The sequence below is a fragment of the Eurosta solidaginis genome, chromosome 3, assembly GCF_040869045.1.
Source record: "Eurosta solidaginis isolate ZX-2024a chromosome 3, ASM4086904v1, whole genome shotgun sequence".
Classification (NCBI taxonomy): domain Eukaryota; kingdom Metazoa; phylum Arthropoda; class Insecta; order Diptera; family Tephritidae; genus Eurosta; species Eurosta solidaginis.
In genome coordinates this window covers 178,223,303-178,242,838 of record NC_090321.1, presented here as the reverse complement: position 1 = coordinate 178,242,838, position 19,536 = coordinate 178,223,303, and the positions used below count along the sequence as shown (strand labels likewise).

The window sequence follows — 19,536 nt, the reverse complement described above, 5'->3', positions numbered from 1 at the left end:
ATTTGTAATATGTATCGCTGCGTAAGAATTGCGCATCCTGATAATTTTCTTCAATGTATAATATGGAGGAATAACCCTAATGAAAATTTTCGTATTTTTCAGTTAGACACTGTCACATATGGAACAAAACCAGCTTCTTTTCCAGCCATTCGTTCAATGCAGCAGCTTTCTCTGGACGAAGCTCACATTTATCCAGTCGGAGCTCAGACAGTACAAAATGGGGTTTATGTAGACGATATGATATTCGGCGCTGACTCCATTGATTATGCCAAAATAATGTTAAGTTAGACAAAAGGGTTACTTTGTCATGGAAACTTCCACTTAAGAAAATTTTGCTCAAATGACATTAGCGTTTTGGCTGATATTGCTGCAAATGACAGTCAGGAATTCCTTACATTTGATGATGGTATCAGTAAAACAAAAACACTTGGATTGGTATGGGACCCAAGCATGGACGTCTTCATATTCTCACTTTCACCCTTTGTCCCACCTAATAAGGTAACTAAACGTACAATACTTTCAGCTGTAGCTAGACTTTGCGACCCCCTTGGCTTGATTGGGCCCGTAGTGGCCAAAGCTAAGATATTCCTGCAGTGTTTGTGGAAAGAGAAGCTACATTAGGATGAAAGTCCATCTCGGGCAATAGAAACGGAATGGTTAGAAATTTGCAAGCAATACAAATTAATTACTCGTTTTAGCTTTGACCGGTACTTGCTTATACCCGGATCTGACATACAAATACATGGATTTTGTGATGCGAGTGCTGCTGCTTATGGCGCTTGCATATGTATACGTGCTGAAAGGGGTGGAAGTGTACAAACCAATCTTCTCTGTTTCAAATATCGTGTAGCTCCTCTTAAAACGCTTATGGTACCGAAGCTTGAGCTTTCCGGAACATCCCTTTTAGCCGAATTGATTGCAAAGGTGGCTGATTCAACTCACATCAAAGCAAAGGGAATATATTGCTGGTCGGATTCTACAATAGTGCTATCATGGCTGCGAAGTGAACAAGCTAACTTTAATGTCTTCGTCGCAAATCGTATTAACACGATTCAAACCCTAACGAAAGGTATGACTTGGAGATATGTTCCAACCGCCTCCAATTCAGCCGACATTCTGTCAAGAGGGGCCAGCCCGAAAGAGCTTTTAAACCTGCCCTTATGGAAGCACGGACCATCATATCTTAGCAGTGATCTAAAGACTGGCCGAAATCTCTTCTTCTACCTTCAAAGGACTTACCAGAATGTCGCAAACGAGCGTTCGCATTTACTACTGCGTCTGATAATTCTTTCAATTCCAAATTTGTTAACTCGTTTCATAGATTACAGAGAGTATATGCGTATGTGGCGAACATCGTACACTTTCACGTATGTAGTATTGACGGTCTGAACAGGGCATAATAATAGTTAGTATTACGCACCGAATGTAACACGAACAATGTATCGATTTTAAGATATACATATATGGTCAGTGCTAATTTTTGTAATTATTATTCCAACCCGACCTCTTGAGAAAACCACGCGGTCACGATAAAGTTTTTATTAAATATATAGTTTAGTGATATTAAACTCGTCTTTTATTGTGGTAAACGATGCTACACGTACATTTATCGTTTTTCTCAATTAGCTAAAACAAGAACATCTGGACTACTCAGTACAAAGGAATTACAAGAAAGCGCTTTCCTACTAATTCGAATGATTCAGAGAGTGCATCTTCGTGAATACAAAGCCATAGAAATTGGACAAACGATCAAGACTTCGTCTGAAATTCGTTCACTGAACCCCTTCCTTGAAGAGCGTGGACTGCTTGGTGTTGGCGGAAGACTTCAGCATTCAAGTATGGACTTTTCAACAAAGCACCCAATTATATTGCCGAAACGGCACCCTATGACTGATTCAATCATCAGCAGTTTTCATAACAAACTTTTACATACAATCGTTACTGGCATCCATTCGTCTTCAGTACTGGCCCATTGGCAGCCGTAAAACTGTAAGTCGAGTTATTAATAAGTGTGTTCGGTGCTTTCATGTCAAGCCAAAATCTATGCAGCACTTAATTGGAAGCCTGCCAGTAGCAAGGGTTAAATGCAATTGTGCATTCCTAACGACCGGAGTCGACTTTTGTGGTCCGTTCGACGTACGAAACCGAGCTCCAATCAAGTGTTATATTTGCATATTTATTTGCTTCGCAACTAAGGCTATACCTATAGAGCTGCTCAAATATTTAGCAACCTTGTCATTCATCGCGGCTTTAAAGAGACTCATTGGTACTTGCGGTAGGCCGCAAGTCATATGGTCGGACAACACCACTAATTTTTTTGGAGCCAAAAATGAGCTATCTGAACGAAAAAAATGTGAAAGTAAGCAGTATGCTAGCGATGGAATTGAATGGAGGTTCATACCCCCACGACTTTATGGCCGGCTTTTTGGCGGCTTATGGGAAGCCGGAGTAAAAATGGCCAAATATCATTTTTATCGCGTAATTGGTCTTTTCCTATTAAATTTTGATGAGCTTCCCACACTTGTGTGCCAGATTTGTGCAGTTATAAATTCACGTCCTTTATGTCCCATTTCAGAGAACCCTGATGACATTGAGGTGCTTACCCCTGGGCACTTTCTTATTGGCGCATCTTTCACATCAGTGGTAGAACGTGACCTTACCGCAGTAAGCATAAATCAACTTAGTAGATGGCAGGGCATTTTTTAAGGATTTTTCACTAGGTGGCTAAAAGAAAAATATCTCCTCGACATGACTGACCATAACGGTCAGCTTTTGAATATTGCCATTTTTGGTCAAAAAAAAAAAAAAACATGCTGTGGCAACCGTGGTTGTGACTCACTCATACCAAAACATTTGCAATAAAACAAGTAATCCCAGGAATAGTTATTTTTCATATCCAACTTATTACATACTTGGCCAAAATTTTTTTATTATATGCTGACAAAAAACCCTCGAGCACGTGCAGAATTTGTAGAATTTATATATGTCACGGAAGTCGTGAGTACCTATGTTCTTTTCCATATAAATCCTCATTGATAGTATATTTGATGAACTATCATTAGAGTTGGGATTCTACCGGGTATTTACCATTTTTATGGGTAAATACCGGGAAAATACCCGGAATATTCCTTTTTTGTATCTTTTTTTGCGTATTTAAAAATCGTTTGAATCGAGGCTGCTTGGAATTACAATTCAGCAATTAAATTTATACGCCATTTGAAATTAAAAAAATTTCGTTTTTATTTTAAAGAAACAACCCAGCAAACACTCGGAGTCAACAATTAGTCTGAAAGGAGTCCAAACTTTGGATCGTTTGCACTCGTTATGAACTCATTTAGGAACCTGAAGCGAATGCTATATGCTTATATTTTGCCTCTAACATAAGTCTTATACAGACCTTCTTCCGATATCATATATGAGCCTTATTGGCGTCATATACTGCTAATTTTGAGCCTTTTAATGACACTACTTCAGGGCTTTTAGGAAGAATTTTTGACATATATCCGAAGCGGAAAACATAGGGGAGAATGTGATAAAACTCACATGAGGATAAGATAGAAATGAAATAAGTATTAGTTGAGTTAATTATTTATTTAGAATAAATTGTCGCAGAAAAATTTCAGAGTTTTTTTCCGGAGCTGCCTAGTTTACTAATTCTAATATTTTTCGTTTGTTTATAATTTCATCAAATCGGAGTCATAAAAGACTCTAAGCTGATAGCATTTTTGAAGCTTTTGAACCATATTAAACTCCAGAACTGTAAGAGAATATTTATAAGGGACACATATTTAGCCAAACAAACAGGCTCACGGCGCTCATAATTTAAGAATCCGAAACGAATCCAAAATAAGTGGGCAATATAGGAATCAGAAAAGCGTCGAAACGCGTAGGAGGGTAAAAGAAAAATTAATTTTTGCCTTTTATTTAACGGCCTAAAAGCTCCTAATCTTGCATGCAAAAATTATCATTTATCAACTATTTATGTTCGTCACAGCGAGTTTGGAACAAATTTTGAAACTTTGTTACGATCACTGTTCATTTTAATACAAAATGAATTACATTTGTACATTATTTTTACCCTTCCTATTCTTTTATTGTATAATAGGCCGGGTCGATTTATGGGGAGGCAAAAAAATCGCCCATTGATCTGTGAAAATCATATTCTAGGGATCAAAATAAGAAACTTTGCCGAAGGAACCATACCTCTAAAACGAATTCTGATGCCCCCCCTTTGGGTCGAACTTGCAAATTTTGAAAAATCCCACTTTGAAATGCCTATGTTTTTTTTTCTTTTTGGAGTTTATTTTTCTCTTTAGAAATTTATTTAGTCAAAACATACATATGTAAATGAAAAAATGAATTTAACTTAGTAATAGAAAAGAAATTAAAAAATTATTAGAAATTAGCGTTTTTACAACCCCCTTTTAAAAGCAAGGCATCACTGTGAACCATTTGCATGTCGTAAACATAGTTGTGTGGGTTTTTTATTCAACCATTTTAAAAAATGAAGGTATCACTGTGACACAATTGCAGATCGTAAAATTACTTGTGTTGTTGTTTTTAAGCCACCACAAGACACAGCAGGTAGAATTAAAATTGCCCCTACCCAAAAGTTCGACCCAAAGGGACATCAGAATTCGTTTTAGAGGTATGGTTCCTTCGTCAAAGTTCCTTATTTTGATCCCTAGAATACGATTTTCACAGAGCAATGAGCGATTTTTAAATCGACCCGCCCTATTGTATAAGCATCTTTTTTAGGCTCAAATGATTTACGTTAATAGGCTCATATAGGACGACCTTTGCAAGAAGGAAATACATTGGTTTCGGCCTCCCAAATGAGCACATACCGGCTGTAAAGGCTCCAATTTAGAAATGTTTACTGGGTAAACTTAAATATTTGCAACGGCATGCATTATTGGCTAAATATTTTTGAAAAACGCTGGATTACAGATTAAAACTAATTCAACCGATAGCATAACGGATAACTACCCACCAATATAGGACAAATTGGATACATTTTGGAATGAATTTGTGTGTTGGTTTCCCATATTTTCCAAAAGATTATTTTTACCCTTAAAAATAAATATGTAAATAAATGTAAGGCGCGATAACCTCCGAAGAGATCTAAGGCCGAGCTTCTCTTCCAATTTGCGTCGTGCTCCTCTTGATTTTCCCTACAAATTGGCCGGACGGGACCTACATGATTTTATGCCGACCCCGAACGGCATCTGCAAGGCAGATGAGTTTTCACTGAGAGCTTTTCATGGCAGAAATACACCCGGAGCGCTTGCCAAACACTGCCGAGGGGCGACCCCGCTTAGAGAAAATTTCTTCTAATTGAAAAACCTTATTTCTAAAATATTTGATGTTGCTTTGCCCGGGGTTTGAACCCAGGGCATCCGTTGTGGTAGGCGGAGCACGCTACCATCACACCACGGTGGCCGTCGTGGGTATTTATTTTGGGTAAATATTTGGGACTTTACCATTTTTACCATGTATAACCAATTTACCGTGTATTTACCATTTGGGTATTTACCCCTTTCCCATCTCTAACTATCATTCATTCGTTGATAAATTTCTTCGATTAGTACCAAAAACTTCATTAGAATTAGCAAGTTATATATTTTTTGACATTTTGGGGAAATCATGTATGTTCAGAAAATTTCTGACATTATTTCAGTTAGGTGTTGTTCACGCATTTTCGAAATTTAGTTGTGGCCAGATTATGATTACTACGTGGCCACGGCGGACTACTACGTGGCCATTTGGCCACGTTCGTATTACTTAAGAAATGCCCTGGTAGATGGCAGCGTGTTTTGGAAAAAATGGCATACCGAATATCTGACTCTTCTTCAGCAACGCCAAAAGTGGAATTTATCAGCAATAAATCTAAAACCGGGAGACTTAGTTTTGATGAAGGACGAGAACCAACCGCCGCTGAAATGGCCACTGACCAGGGTCATCGAACCTATTAGTGGAAAGGACCAGGTGGTTCGGGTTGCTACTCTGAAGACTGGAAGTGGGATCTACAAACGGTCGGTGACAAAATTGTGCCTACTTCCAATTGACGATAATGTATTGAAAGCCTAAGCCTTTCAACGGGCGGAGTATGTTTAGTTATAAACACATTGTACATTCATGTCATGTCATTGTCATGTACGATCACTGATAACTTTATTTTCTTATTATCACTTGCAATTTATAATGTTCAATTTTGATACGTCGGACTCGCTTTTCAAAATAAAGAGGTATTTTATTTGAGTTAAATTAGTATATATGTATACATATTTCAAATAGCTAACTATAATTTACTGTTACTCCATTTTATGTATATATAATATAGCAGCTCTTTCTGAGCGGTTCGCGTCAGCTCCCTTCTGAGCACCTTTCGTTAGCCTCCTTACTGGGCAATCAGCTCCTTTCTGAGCAATTCGCGTCAGCTCCCTTCTGAGAACCTTCGTCTGCCCCTTACTGGGCATACGTATACAAACCTCATACCCTCTTGTAAAGTTAAGTTATTTATTTAAATTATTGCGCATATAATTATACATGCCACCTCTTAATATCAAATATGTAACTATAACTCTTGAGATCGTTTACTTAATGTTTTACACTGCACATTCGTTTTGTATAAGAGATACTATTTGTAAATGTACTGCTATTTGCTACTTAGTCTGTTTAAATTGCTCAATTTGTAGACTATTAAATAAATAAATATGGATATACATAACTTCATAAACAGATATGCTAACATTTGCTTACTTTAAATCTGCACTCCCACTAAACCCTCTGTTACACTGGACCACGAATTTCAACTTTTACTCTTTACCAGAAACGCCGTTATGAAATTCGTATGTAAAATCACCCCCTGATTTCGAAAATTGAGTTCATTTTTGATTCTATGGTACGGTTTTTGAGATATTTGCAATTTACCGTTATTCGAAAAAACCAAAAAGATGGCTCCCTTTAATTACGTATATCTCACGAACGGGTAAAGCAATTGCAAAAAAGTTTACAGAATCGGAAAGACGATGAAATTTTCTATGAATACATCATACATTGTTTTTTGCTCAACCAGACAGTTTTGGAGATATTAGCTTATTATTTCAGATTTTTGTTTTTTTTTATGAAAAAATATGAAAAAAATACTTTGTGCGAGGGCAACATTCCAAAACCAGAACTTTTTATCCAGATATTTTTCCTTTGCGTAAAGCTCTGTTTAATAAGAAAAAAGATAAGCTATCATCGAATAAAATCGATGCAAAACTACGTATGTTATAAACGATCAAATAAAAATACCCAGGTTGCGCAACTTCAATGTATGTATACATACATATATTAAAGGTATAAAGTGCAAATGGGATATTATCCGGATAAACGAATAACACCATAACAATGATAATACTTTTTCTTTAAATAAATCAAATAGTACTTTTAATACTCGAATTGTTTTATATTAGGTAGAGAGGTTGCATCGAAAGGAAGAGTGGTTGGGTTCGAAACCTGCTGTAGGCATGTAGTTATAAACATGTATTTCCGTCACTTATGGGTAAGTATGCAGGTAGATTTTCAAAATTATAAGATACAAAAAAATTTTTAAAGCCTACATCTAAAGCAGGTAGTATTTTCTTTTCCCGGCTTCGTATAAAAAGGAACCTTTCTGTCTAGGTAAGATTTGATTTTTGCAATTTTATTCTTGTTCCGAGTATAAATATGAGTTAATGCGCCTTGAAGCTTCATAACATCTGCAAGGCTCGCCGAAGATAGTTCAGTTCATAAGTCAAATTTCAAAACCGTGATTTATTAAAAAAAATAAAATGAGTAAAAGGAAGCGAGAATTTGTTTGTAATAACGATCCAGATATGTTCTGTTTCATGTGTGGCCAATATACTATCATAAGGCGACAACGAGTATTCTCAGATCATATGAAAACTTTATACTCCAAGTATTTTTGCATTGAGCCTAAAAATGCTGAAAAACCATGGACGCCGAACACTTTGTGTACATCGTGTCGAGTAGAATTGATTCAGTCGGAATCAGGACAACAAATAAAATTTGATACACCAATGATATGGAGAGAACCTATTTGCCATTCAATAGAGTGTTATATTTGTCAAACAAACGTAGTTGGCATTGGAAGATCAAGAAGAGTAACCTATGCCAGCGTACCTACAGTGACATTACCAGTACTACATTCAACGGCAGTTGCGAATCCAGTTCCATTGTCAACAGTAATATCTGAGTGCGGGGAATCAAGTTGTACAGAATTTCGCATGGGAAACGAGAGAAACGTTCTGTCACAAGCACAACTTAATGATTGGATAAGAGATTTGGAACTATCCAAGGAAAAGGCCGAGATCCACGCTTCTCGTATGCAACAATTTAAATTTGTGTCATCCGATGTTAAGGTGATATATTGTAGAACTCGTCACGAACAATTTTCCAAACACTATACCAAGAAAGACAGTATATGCTACTGCAACGACATTCCTGGTTTATTCAAAGAGTTTGGTCAAACATATGATTCAAAAGACTGACGATTGTTCATAGACAGCAAGAAACTGAGTTTGAAGGCTGTATTATTGCATATTTGTAACAAAAAGCCTTCTATCCCGATCGCACATGCAGTAAATACAAAGGAAACCTACGAGGAAACGCAAAAACTACTCAAATTTATCAAATATGAAGAGCATGATTGGAAAATATGTTCGGATCTCAAAGTCGTTGCAATGCTATGCGGTCTACAAAGTGGCTACACCAAGCACTGCTGCTTCCTTTGCAAGTGGGATAGCCGAGCTCGTAGGGACCACTACGTCAGAAAGGATTGGCCGGATTTGATAACATCAAATACACCCCTCTTGTCAAGAAAGAGAAAATCATACTTCCACCCTTACACATCACGCTCGGTCTCATTAAAAACTTGGTTAAGGCTTTGGACAAAGAAGGCGAAGCATTCGACTATATGAAAACAATTTTTCCAGATATTTCTCAAGCCAAGATAAAGGAAGGTATTTTTGTTGGAGCACAAATAAAAAAGTTGATCAACAGTAATCAATTCAAAAGACTACTCTCATCAGTTGAGGCAGCAGCGTGGGAATCCTTTGAAAAGGTCGTTGCTTCTTTTCTCGGTAGACACAAAAGCCCTAACTACGAGCAGATAGTGAACGACTTAATCAATAATTATGCGAAAATGGCTTAAAGGTTTATTAAAATTAGTTTCCCAAAATTCTATAACTTGTTTACCTAACTAATATTTTCTTTCCAGGCGTAAATATGTCCTTAAAAATTCACTTTCTGCACTCACATTTGAGCTTTTTTCCGGCAAATCTTGGCGACGAAAGTGACGAACATGGCGAAAGGTTTCATCAGCAAATGAAATTAATCCAGAATCGATATCAAGGATTCTGGGACGTCGCAATGATGGGTGATTACTGCTGGTTTCTCATAAGAGAAACCGATCCTAAACTGAATAAGCGTCAAAGTAGAACACATAATTATTTCGACTACATAGTAAAATCAAATTAAGATAAAGATTTTTAGAATATAGTATAAACATAAATAAATTAAAAAAAGTTAAAAATATGGGAAATTTCATTCATAAATTGAACTTTTAACTAAATAGAAACAGAGCATAGCTAGATATTTCACTCTTCTTTATACCATACATACGTTTTGAGGTATACGTTGAAATTGCCCAACCTGGGTATTTTTATTTGATCGCTTATAACCTACGTAGTTTTGCATCGATTTTCTTCGATGGTAGCTTATCTTTTTTTTAATTAGACAGAGCTTTACGTAAAGAAAAAACATCTTGAAAATTGTTGTGGTTTTGGAATGCTGCCCTCGCAAAGAGTAATTTTTTCATATTTTTCATAAAAAAAAACAAAAATCTGAAATTATAAGCTAATATCTCGAAAACTATCTAGTTGAGCAAAAAACAATGTATTATGTATTTATAGCAAATTTTATTGCTTTACCAGTTCGTGAGATATACGTAATTAAAAGGAGCCACCTTTTTGGTTTTTTCGAATAACGGTAAATTGCAAATATCTCAAAAACGGTACCATAGAATCAAAAATGAACTCGATTTTCGAAATCACGGGGTGGTTTTACATACGAATTTCATAACGGCGTCTCTGGTAAATTTTGGCCATCGACCAGTGTTATCAATGCATACAAGCCTGTTTACCATTGATCTGTAATCATTGTTCTACATAAAACATACATACATATGTACATATGTATGTTAGCATAAAAAACCTACTGTGCACTACCGCTAAAGCAGCTGACTTTGTCAGCATATGATTGCACATAATTAGTTACATCTCTTGTTTGTGCTACCGTTAAATCAGGCACTATTTCTGCACCAATCAAAGGTGCTCTTTATACAATATATATGCATGGAATAATGATACGCTAAGCTGTATAAGGGTAAATGCTAACAACAGTTTTTTGCCATTCGTCTTATGTTTATGGTGCAAACCACATATCAACATAAATTTCATATCTGCATATATCGTGCAGTTTTCTTTATTGAAAAAGTAACACGGGTAATAAAAAAGCTTATTATCCTAAAAACATTTTTCAATAAAACCGTTTAACTTAAACATTTCTTAAATTATTTTATTTTCAAGTTTTTAGTCTTTATTTAATTGCCTATTATTTCTCATTCTATTTAGTTCATTTAGTGACTCATTATTACACGGACTCTTTCCTGACAATTTGTTACAATCTAAGTCCTCAATGCATAATCCTTCCAAAGACTTTACTCGACTCAGCGCCACGTATATTTTGATGTCGCTTCTACCGGACTGTATGTAATATTTGTTCCCAATATGACCCAAATAGGACCACAAATACGATTTTTTTTGAAGATCTTGATCCTTGCGAAACCTAGTGGGAGTTTTTTTTCACAAAGCGATTTCTCTTTCCGTATGTAATATGTGTTCGAAATATGAACCAAAACGGGCCACAAATACTATTTTTTTAAGATCTCGATCTTTGCGCCACCTAGCGGGAGTTTTTTTCACAAAGCGATTTCTATTTCCGTATGTAATATGTGTTCCAAATATGAACCAAATCGGACCACAAATACGATTTTTTGAAATATTTATACCTTTCATGAACATGAAATGGTATATTAACTTTGGTCCGATGTTTGTAACGTTGAGAAATATAGAAGATAGACTCACCATTAAGTATACCGAATTGATCAGGGCGACGAACTGAGTTGATATAGTCAGGTCCGTCTGTCCGTCCGTCTGTCTGTTTGAACGCAAACTAGTCCCTCAAATTTTGAGATATCTCAATGAAATTTGGCACAAGGATGCATTTTTGTATTATATTAGACATTTGTCGGATCCGGTAAGATCGGACCACTATAACATATATCTCCCATACAACCGATCGTTCAGATAAGGCGATTTTGGTCATTTCTGGCGCAATTTAGAAAGTATAAACGTGAAACTCGGTGATGTATATTCTAATATATCATAGAAGATTTCCTGTAAAAATCATTTCGATTGGAGCTATGTACATCTGTTCACTATATATTTCCTATCTTATGCATCCTATTATTTGGAGATTACGAACGGGATAAGATTATTGTTCAGCCCCATTCATGAAAGGTATGAAGTCTTCGGCACAGCCGAAGACAATCCCGTCCTTACTTGTTTTTTCTTAGTATTGCATTGTCATCGGGTTCTGAACCATATTCCAAGTTTCAAGTTACTTAAATTCAATTACAAAATTCTTTTCGCTACACAGAGTCAAATTAAGTAAAACCATCTAATAATTATTTCGTGCGAAATAAAAGTAAACCATAAGAACATAATTTTTCAATTTTCATATTTCTTGCCCCAATTCTATCCTAAGGCACATTTAAAACTCAATTACTCTTACATCAATTAGCCATAATTTGTTATACTGAAATAAATAAAATTCTTACATATAATTAATTTAAAGCTCTGCAATAACTGGATTACAGCATAATGAAATAATTGAATTAAAAAAAACTGAAGGAAATACAGCGAAATTGCTTAAGGCAAAAGGGCACTGGATTCATAAAAAAGAAACAAGAAAGCAAGAAAAAAAAAAACGTACAAAAAATGTAAACATGAAAATATAAAATTTATTGCGTAATTAACTTACTTTGCTCGCTTGATTGACTGAACGTTGGCGATCCAAGACTGCCGGACAAATGGCTGTTGGCGGCACAATTAAATCCGCATATTCGCCCAGCGTACATTCCTTTTTCACCGATGAAGCGCAACGATTATGGAGCTAAGATTCAAGTATATTGTGGATGACAACATGAAAAGATAGAAAAAAAGAAAATAAATTAGAAATTTGTGATCAAATCTTATAATAACGAGAATTTGTGAAGTTAAAAAAGTGTCCAAATGTTTGAAATTCCAAATTCGTTATTAATGGAAAGTAGAGAATTCGTTGTACTATGCCTGCAGCGAACGTCAAGAGGAGTAGTAAAAAATGGAAAAAGAGGCTTTTGTTGTAAAAATTGGACTTATTTTTCTTCTTGTAGCTGTGCTTCGCTTTCCAGAGAAGACTGCTTCCCTCTCCTGCTGGTACTCTAAACACGAGGTAAGCCGGGTATTTATCGACATACGCCTTCTCCGCCCGAGTGTAACGGCTGAATTTTTGTGTGCCGGATCTCATCGTAGTGCTTACGAGTAGGTCCCTTTATATTCCTGCGAGGTGGGCTGCATCAATCAGGTGTCTGTCAGAATGCTCAAGTTTCTGGGAATTTATAAAAAATGTTAGTTCAACATAGTTTTTCTTTCCTTAATGCACAGTATTCCGCCTCAAACACGCTACAGTTGGCAGCCGTAATACCGATGTAGGAAAAGACTTCGTTTATTTGGGAACCAGCATCAACACTAGCAACAACATCAGCCCTGAAATTCAGTGAAGAATCACTCTTGCCAATAAATGCTACTTTGGACTGGGTAGGCAATTAAAAAGTAAAGTCCTCTCTCGGCAAACGAAAATCATACTCTACAAGTCACTTATCGTACCCGCCCTGCTATATGGTGCAGAAGCATGAACCAGCACAACATCAGATGAAGCGGCTCAGGCAGTGTTCGAGAGAAAAGTTCTTCGAATCATTTGTGGAACTCTGCCGAGTACCGAAGAAGATTTAACGATGAGCTTTACGAGCTTTACGCAAATATCAACATAGTCCACCGAGTTAAAACGCAGCGGCTGCGCTGGCTAGGCAATGTTATGCGAATGAAAGATGACGCTCCGCCCAAGAAAGTGCTTCAATCGGAACCCGCCTATGGAAGCAGAGGTAGAGGGCGGACCCAACTCCACTGGAAGGACCACGTGGAAAACGAATTGAACTCCCTTGGTGTGGCCAATTGGCGTCGGTTGGCAGAGAGAAGAAGCGACTGGCGCGCCTTGTTGGACGGCCATAACCGTTTAAACGGTTAAGCGCCAATTAAGTAAGTAAGTAAATTCTCCGCCTAATTGTTTATATGATGGTTTGGCGTCATAAGACATCCAGCGTCAATTATGGGCCTCCTACAGCGTGTTCCGACCATGTTGAAGACACGTAGCACACAAGCGGATAGCCAATTGCTTTATGGGCAGCTGCCAGCGTTTCTGTGTCTTTGCCCGAACAACTGCCAGTGAGAGACTTGAGAATTTTATTGCCAGTCCGTACTTTAGGTGCTATTGCAACTGCATATTTATGGAAATGTAGACAACGTTGAAACGTCACTCCCAGTATTTTTGTGTACATACCAGCCAGTCGTTAGGGTGATGTCATCAACGTAGGTGTTCAATATTGTCGATATTTACTAAGTCTATGTCGTAAATAAATTCGCCCAGGACTCAGCCGGTTATAATGTCAAGTTGTGAGGGTCGAAAAAGATGGAAAGACTATGGAATAGTATTCATTAAAGAAACAAGGCTTATGAAGGGCTAAGGAGCCGTTAGAAACTGTGGTTACTCCTTTTGTTGAGGAAGGGTGGAGCAAGATGTAAAAATTCAACAAAAGTGGGGGTAGGATACCACCCTAAGATATTTCTTGTTTATTTCTGTTAGATTGGGTGTTTCGTTTCTAAACTTAACCGAAGACTGCTGACCACTCAAACAGTTTGCTTTACTTCTATTGAAACTAGGTGGAAGGGTAGACTCTTGTAGTAACGTGCCGTGATTGATAGTGTCAAAAGCTTTCGGCGGGTTTGCACAACCATTATTGTTCAATGGTGGGGCTATTGTCTCAGTCCTTAATTAATTTGAGTGTTAATGACATTTAGCGCTGTGTTGGTGCTATGTAATTTTCGTAAGTCATGCTGGTTGTTGGCAACCCCTAGATTAGCTACTAGCGACGTACGTTATTAGTATCTTTCGTTAGCTGGCTTGGCAGACTTTGGAAGCGGTAAGACCCTCGCCATTTTAACTTTTCAAGGGATGACAATACCGACAGAGGCAAGTTGAACACATGGCGTTGTATTTTTAATTGTATTCTCTTCGTTTTGGTTCAATGGAATTTGTTCTTCAGTTACATATGTATACAAATGTTAACAGTGCAAACTTCAAGAGTACTGGATACACATCATAGTCAAGAAACGTGTGTCAAATTATTACCCAGGTACCTAGATATGCTTAATCCAGCCCTGATCACCTGGCAGCTAATTATAGCACACGTGACCGCATACGCACACACTCACACATTTTTCGAAGCTTCAAGCAATTAAAGAGAAGAAACTAGTCCACGTATGAACGTACGAAGTACAAACTGTCCTTTACGGCATGCGACTCGTTCCCCAGTTGCACGTAGTATATTGTCAGTAGGAAGTTCAGAGCTTCCATTGTAACACTAAATTAAGTAAGTTTGTTTTAACTGCATATCACGCTTTGATGAAAATATCTTCAGACATAAATACTTACATATTGTGGAATAGGAACCGTTACTGAAATATGCTTAGATCCGCATCAAGGCGAATCCATACCAGGTGGTGGCAAGCGAACCAATTCGCCGTGCAGAAAAATGTCAAGTCAAAACAAAATTTTAATTGATTTCGGTTAACTGACATATTAAAGTGCATACAAGGCACTGTATAGAAAATTATCAAGAAGAAGCAATCAGCTGTTGGGATAACAACACCTGATACTGAATTCGCCTTGGAGCCGCATAAAAGAATTTTTTTGTTTAATTTGAAAGTGGTTTGAAACTCATGTAATCGATGCTTGGTATTCAAACAAATCAAATTGAAGTTTATTTGTCTGGAATCCTCCTGATTTACTTATTTATACCCAGAATTAGTTATATAATAATATAAAACTAAAAAGTGCAAACAACTCCTTAAAAAGCCGTATACAATTTCGCCATATGCAACACAAATATATTAGTAAATCTAAAATCACCCCGCACCTCTGCCGTATTACCTCCCAAGCAAACGTCATTAGCACCCTACGCAGCTGTCAATTTAAAGCGAAAATTCGCCGACATGACGTCTCACGTAGTACGTGTTCGTTTTCCAGTATTGCAGTAGAGTTGCAGCAGTTCCAGCAGTTACAGCAGAATAAATATTCACTTCTTTTCTGTATTGTAATCCCTTGACGCAATTTGGTTTTTAACTTCATCATTTTTGTGTTTTTTATTTCTATTTTTATTTTTTGCTCGCTTGTGTGAGTGAGTGTGCACAACAATTCCACTCTCGTCCCGATATTGACAGCAATACAAAATTTTAATTTGACATGCAATAACAATGTGACTTGCGTTTTATATCGCATTTGCATATTCAACGCCCTCAACTAAATCTACTCTCCCTCCCTCTCTCCCTCTCTCTCTCTCTATCTTTCTCTCTTTGTCAAGCAATCTCAGTCTGTAAAATTTGTTGTTTTGTATCTCTAATGTAATTTCAATTGTTAGTGTTAGCAAAATCTGTAACACGAATGTAATAAGAAAATGCTGCCATTGTGCGTCTTCCTGCCTGGCTCTGTGTGTGTGTGTTTGTTTATTCCTGTTGGGATTTGTTGTACGCAAAATTAGTTCTTCGTCCTCTCCTCTATCGAGGGGATTACTGTTCTGAAGCTTGTACATGGGATATTTGTTGGCTCGTAGCCATATCATGAAGCGAGAGCGATTAGCGAAGAAAAGGCATAGAAAAAACTGTATGAGAGAGGGAAGAGAGAGAGAGAGAGAGAGAGAGAGAGGGGGGAATAAGAAGTAAGAGATAAAAACCTCTTAAAGGTCATGCAGATATACCAAAGTGAAGGCAGTACAACGTATATCGGGCCCGCTAGTTGTTTATTATATAAAGGACCATATTTTGGGCTTACACCCAAAAGTACGTATTACTGAAACTTTGAGGTCGAGTTTCGGTGCGTGTTTCAATAATTTACAGTGAAAATTAATCATTGCTTTATTTTGCCACTGTGGGCACATCTCAAAACCTATCTTACCAATGCACCAGTATAGCAAATGAAAATGTACTGAAATAAGCGCATCGTAAAAGCCTTAGATCATATAATTGCTTGATGCAGTCTTCCAAATGGATAAGGGAACATTTTCGTAAGCGTTATGATGAAGTTCGATATCAACAAATAGCGCCGTTCGTTTGTTTGGGAATAACACGAGAAGGCTCTCAGTCTAGTCCATCTCAGAGTTCAATACTCAATTACTGCATATGAGAAAATCAGAATTTCCAGGGAGATACGAGTTAACATGACTGTTCGATCTGAATACTGTAACGAGCTGAACTCCTACAACTTTAGAATAACTCATGTCTTATGTGATGTATGCTTGTGCTCCATGCGGTATATCGCCACGTAATACAAACCTTTAATACACTGTTATGCGAAATTAACAGAAACATTTTTATGGTTTAACTCTGATGGTGTTATTGGAATACCACCAGGGGACTATGATGACAATTGTTGAGTGATATCGCCCCTCCGATAAGACGAAACATTGCAAATACTACAACAGCTAGGCCATGTTATGCGAATGAAAGATGATGCTCCGGCCAAGAAAGTGTTTTATCGGAACCCGCCTATGGAAGCAGAGGTAGAGGGCGGCTCCCACTCCGTTGGAAGGACCAGGTGGAAAACGATTTAAACTCCTTTGGTGTGACCAATTAGCGCCGGTTGGCGGAGCGACCGGCGCGACTTGGACGGCCATAACCGTTTAGACGATTAAGCGCCAATTAAGTAAGTAAGTAAGAAATATAAACTTTTCCAAGCGGTTTTAAAATTTGAAAAAATACAGTTATAAACATAGTTTTTGCAATATATCAGACTGAATTTATTCAAATTACTTAGTTTTAATCATTACAGAGCATAAACTTAGATGTGTCATTGGAATACCACCAGGGGACTATGGGGACTACAGGTAACACTTCCACAGCATTTGTTTGGAAGCCACATTAGTTAGTAACATTATAGACACTGCTCGATATCCTCCCCACAGATCGACCAGTTCAACCTATTCGAGCGCAGTAAATGCTTGTATTTTCTTTAAAATACTAGTGAAGGGAATCGATTTATAAGGTCGAAAAAAAAATCGAAAATAAATCAAATTGGCCACATTATATTGCTGATGATTAAATGAAAATGGCACAACCGAACCGAGCCACCTAGTCTATTTTTGGATACGTAGAAGTTCATTGTCTAACAAAAGCTCAATTTAACTAATACATCATGGATTACTCATGTTAAGGTATAAATTACAATGTAGGAATAATCCCGTCGCAAATCACACAAATATCACTGGCTTGTAGGCATTTTATACAAAGCCCAAGAGTGAATACTTAATAAATGTAATTAATGTGTGCTTTATCTGTTTAAGATTATTTGGTACTGCCTTGTTGCAAGTTACATATATAATTGCATTGCTAATATTGTCGCTTGTTCCCCACCTTTGCTTCACATTGAAACTCACTAATTTACTTGCTGCTCCACATCTCACCTTTGATACACTCACACCTTTGTGTTGAATTGTCTTAAAAGCCGGCAACAATAACAACAAACAAACAAACAATCAACTTGTCACATCAACACTTACCATCATATGACACCAACGACACGTCAGTCCAGTGATTCCGTGATATGATTTAATGCGTTTGCGACACTTTGAACAACGGCCATAGCAATTACCCTCAACCCAATGATGTAGAAGATCACCACCTCCTTTAGCTTTCTTCGATTTGACGTAAGTGGTGATGCAAGAGGCGGGCGCATGTTGTACGCAACGTTCATGAACTGTATATTTGCATACTGTTCATTTATTTGTTGTAATGGTTGTTGTATATGTATGTTGTATGTTGTTTTTTGCAGCATCATCAACAACATTATTAACACCATCATTATGTTCATCAATACCATCATTATGTATGTGCATGTATATGTGTATGTAATAATTTCCGTCGTCATTTGATTGCATTTAAATTGTTGTTGTTTGGTTGTCATTTGGATTGTAGTAATAGCAAGCAATTTTCCATGTCGAACATTAAATGTTGCCGTCGATGGCATTTGGAAAAAGAGAAAAGTGGAAAAAGGTGTTGGAAAACATTTGTTAATTGGAATTTCTTGTCAATTCATGCATCGATACATAAATACATAGCTGATTGCGTGTTTACTGGCTGCGTGCTTTAAGTATGCAAATTTGTGTGTGTGTGTGCTAGGAATAAAAACAATTTCAGTCATTTTAAAAATTCATTATACAAACTTAAATTGTCAATTTTCGGGTATTTACGCGAATTATAAATGGCATTTTTTCGCATGCAGTTTAAGCCGTGAGGTCTCGTGGCAAATAATATACCTGGCAACCGTCACTAGAATTTCTAACGAGGAGCTCCAAAGGGTAACTAGGAGCTCCAAAGGACTTATCTAGGGCTGTTGTTGTTGTTGTTGTAGCAGTGCGTCAACAACGTTAGTGCAAGAGCTGTAAGGGTCCACCCTTCCCCCAAGTCTTAAAAGATGGACCGCAAATTATCTGGGTGGCCGGCAGGCATTGGTGCAATTTAGGAACGCAACATCAAAACCAAAAAGAATTAAACAAGGGGTGCCACAGGGTGGTGTCCTCTCCCCACTTTTGTTTAACTTCTACATAGCAAAGCTACCTTCACCACCAGAAGGAGTTACTATCGTTTCCTACGTCGACGATTGCACAATAATGGCCACAGGCCCAGGCCCACAGATCGATGAGCTTTGCAACAAAGTAAACGCTTATCTCCCTGATCTTTCCAGAACACCATCTACATAAAGAGGCGTGAATATTCCCCAATAGGGAGAGAAATGAAATGCTAACCAAACAGTTCCTGTTGAATACCCAGAAACCTGTGCATTACACCGCTCAGGGGCTTAAGGAGTAATCTCCCTAAGCATTATGAGGAAATACGACACCTGAAAACATAGCCGTATGAAGCCAAAAAGCACAAGCAGGTCCTCAGTGAACTCCACAAACAGGCGTCGGACTTCTATGCCAGGAATTTTCCGGTTAATCCTGTTCTCAGAGAACAATACGCAAAACTTGCAGAAGAGGAACGCACACTCCCTAGATAAACG

At 37.5% G+C, this 19,536-nt stretch overlaps 1 protein-coding gene across 4 annotated transcripts in view; it reads right to left on the bottom strand.

The window, feature by feature from the left end:
* Dgk (diacyl glycerol kinase 1) overlaps positions 1-19,536 on the bottom strand; it is a 494,377-nt gene that overhangs the window by 68,103 nt on the left and 406,738 nt on the right. For all 4 annotated transcript variants that reach the window (XM_067774053.1, XM_067774054.1, XM_067774056.1 and 1 more), the window contains exons 12-13: positions 18,035-18,246; positions 12,151-12,282 (exon numbers count right to left, since the gene is read on the bottom strand). In XM_067774053.1, the coding sequence (XP_067630154.1) occupies positions 12,151-12,282; positions 18,035-18,246 (344 nt within the window). The remainder of the gene's footprint in view (positions 1-12,150; positions 12,283-18,034; positions 18,247-19,536) is intronic.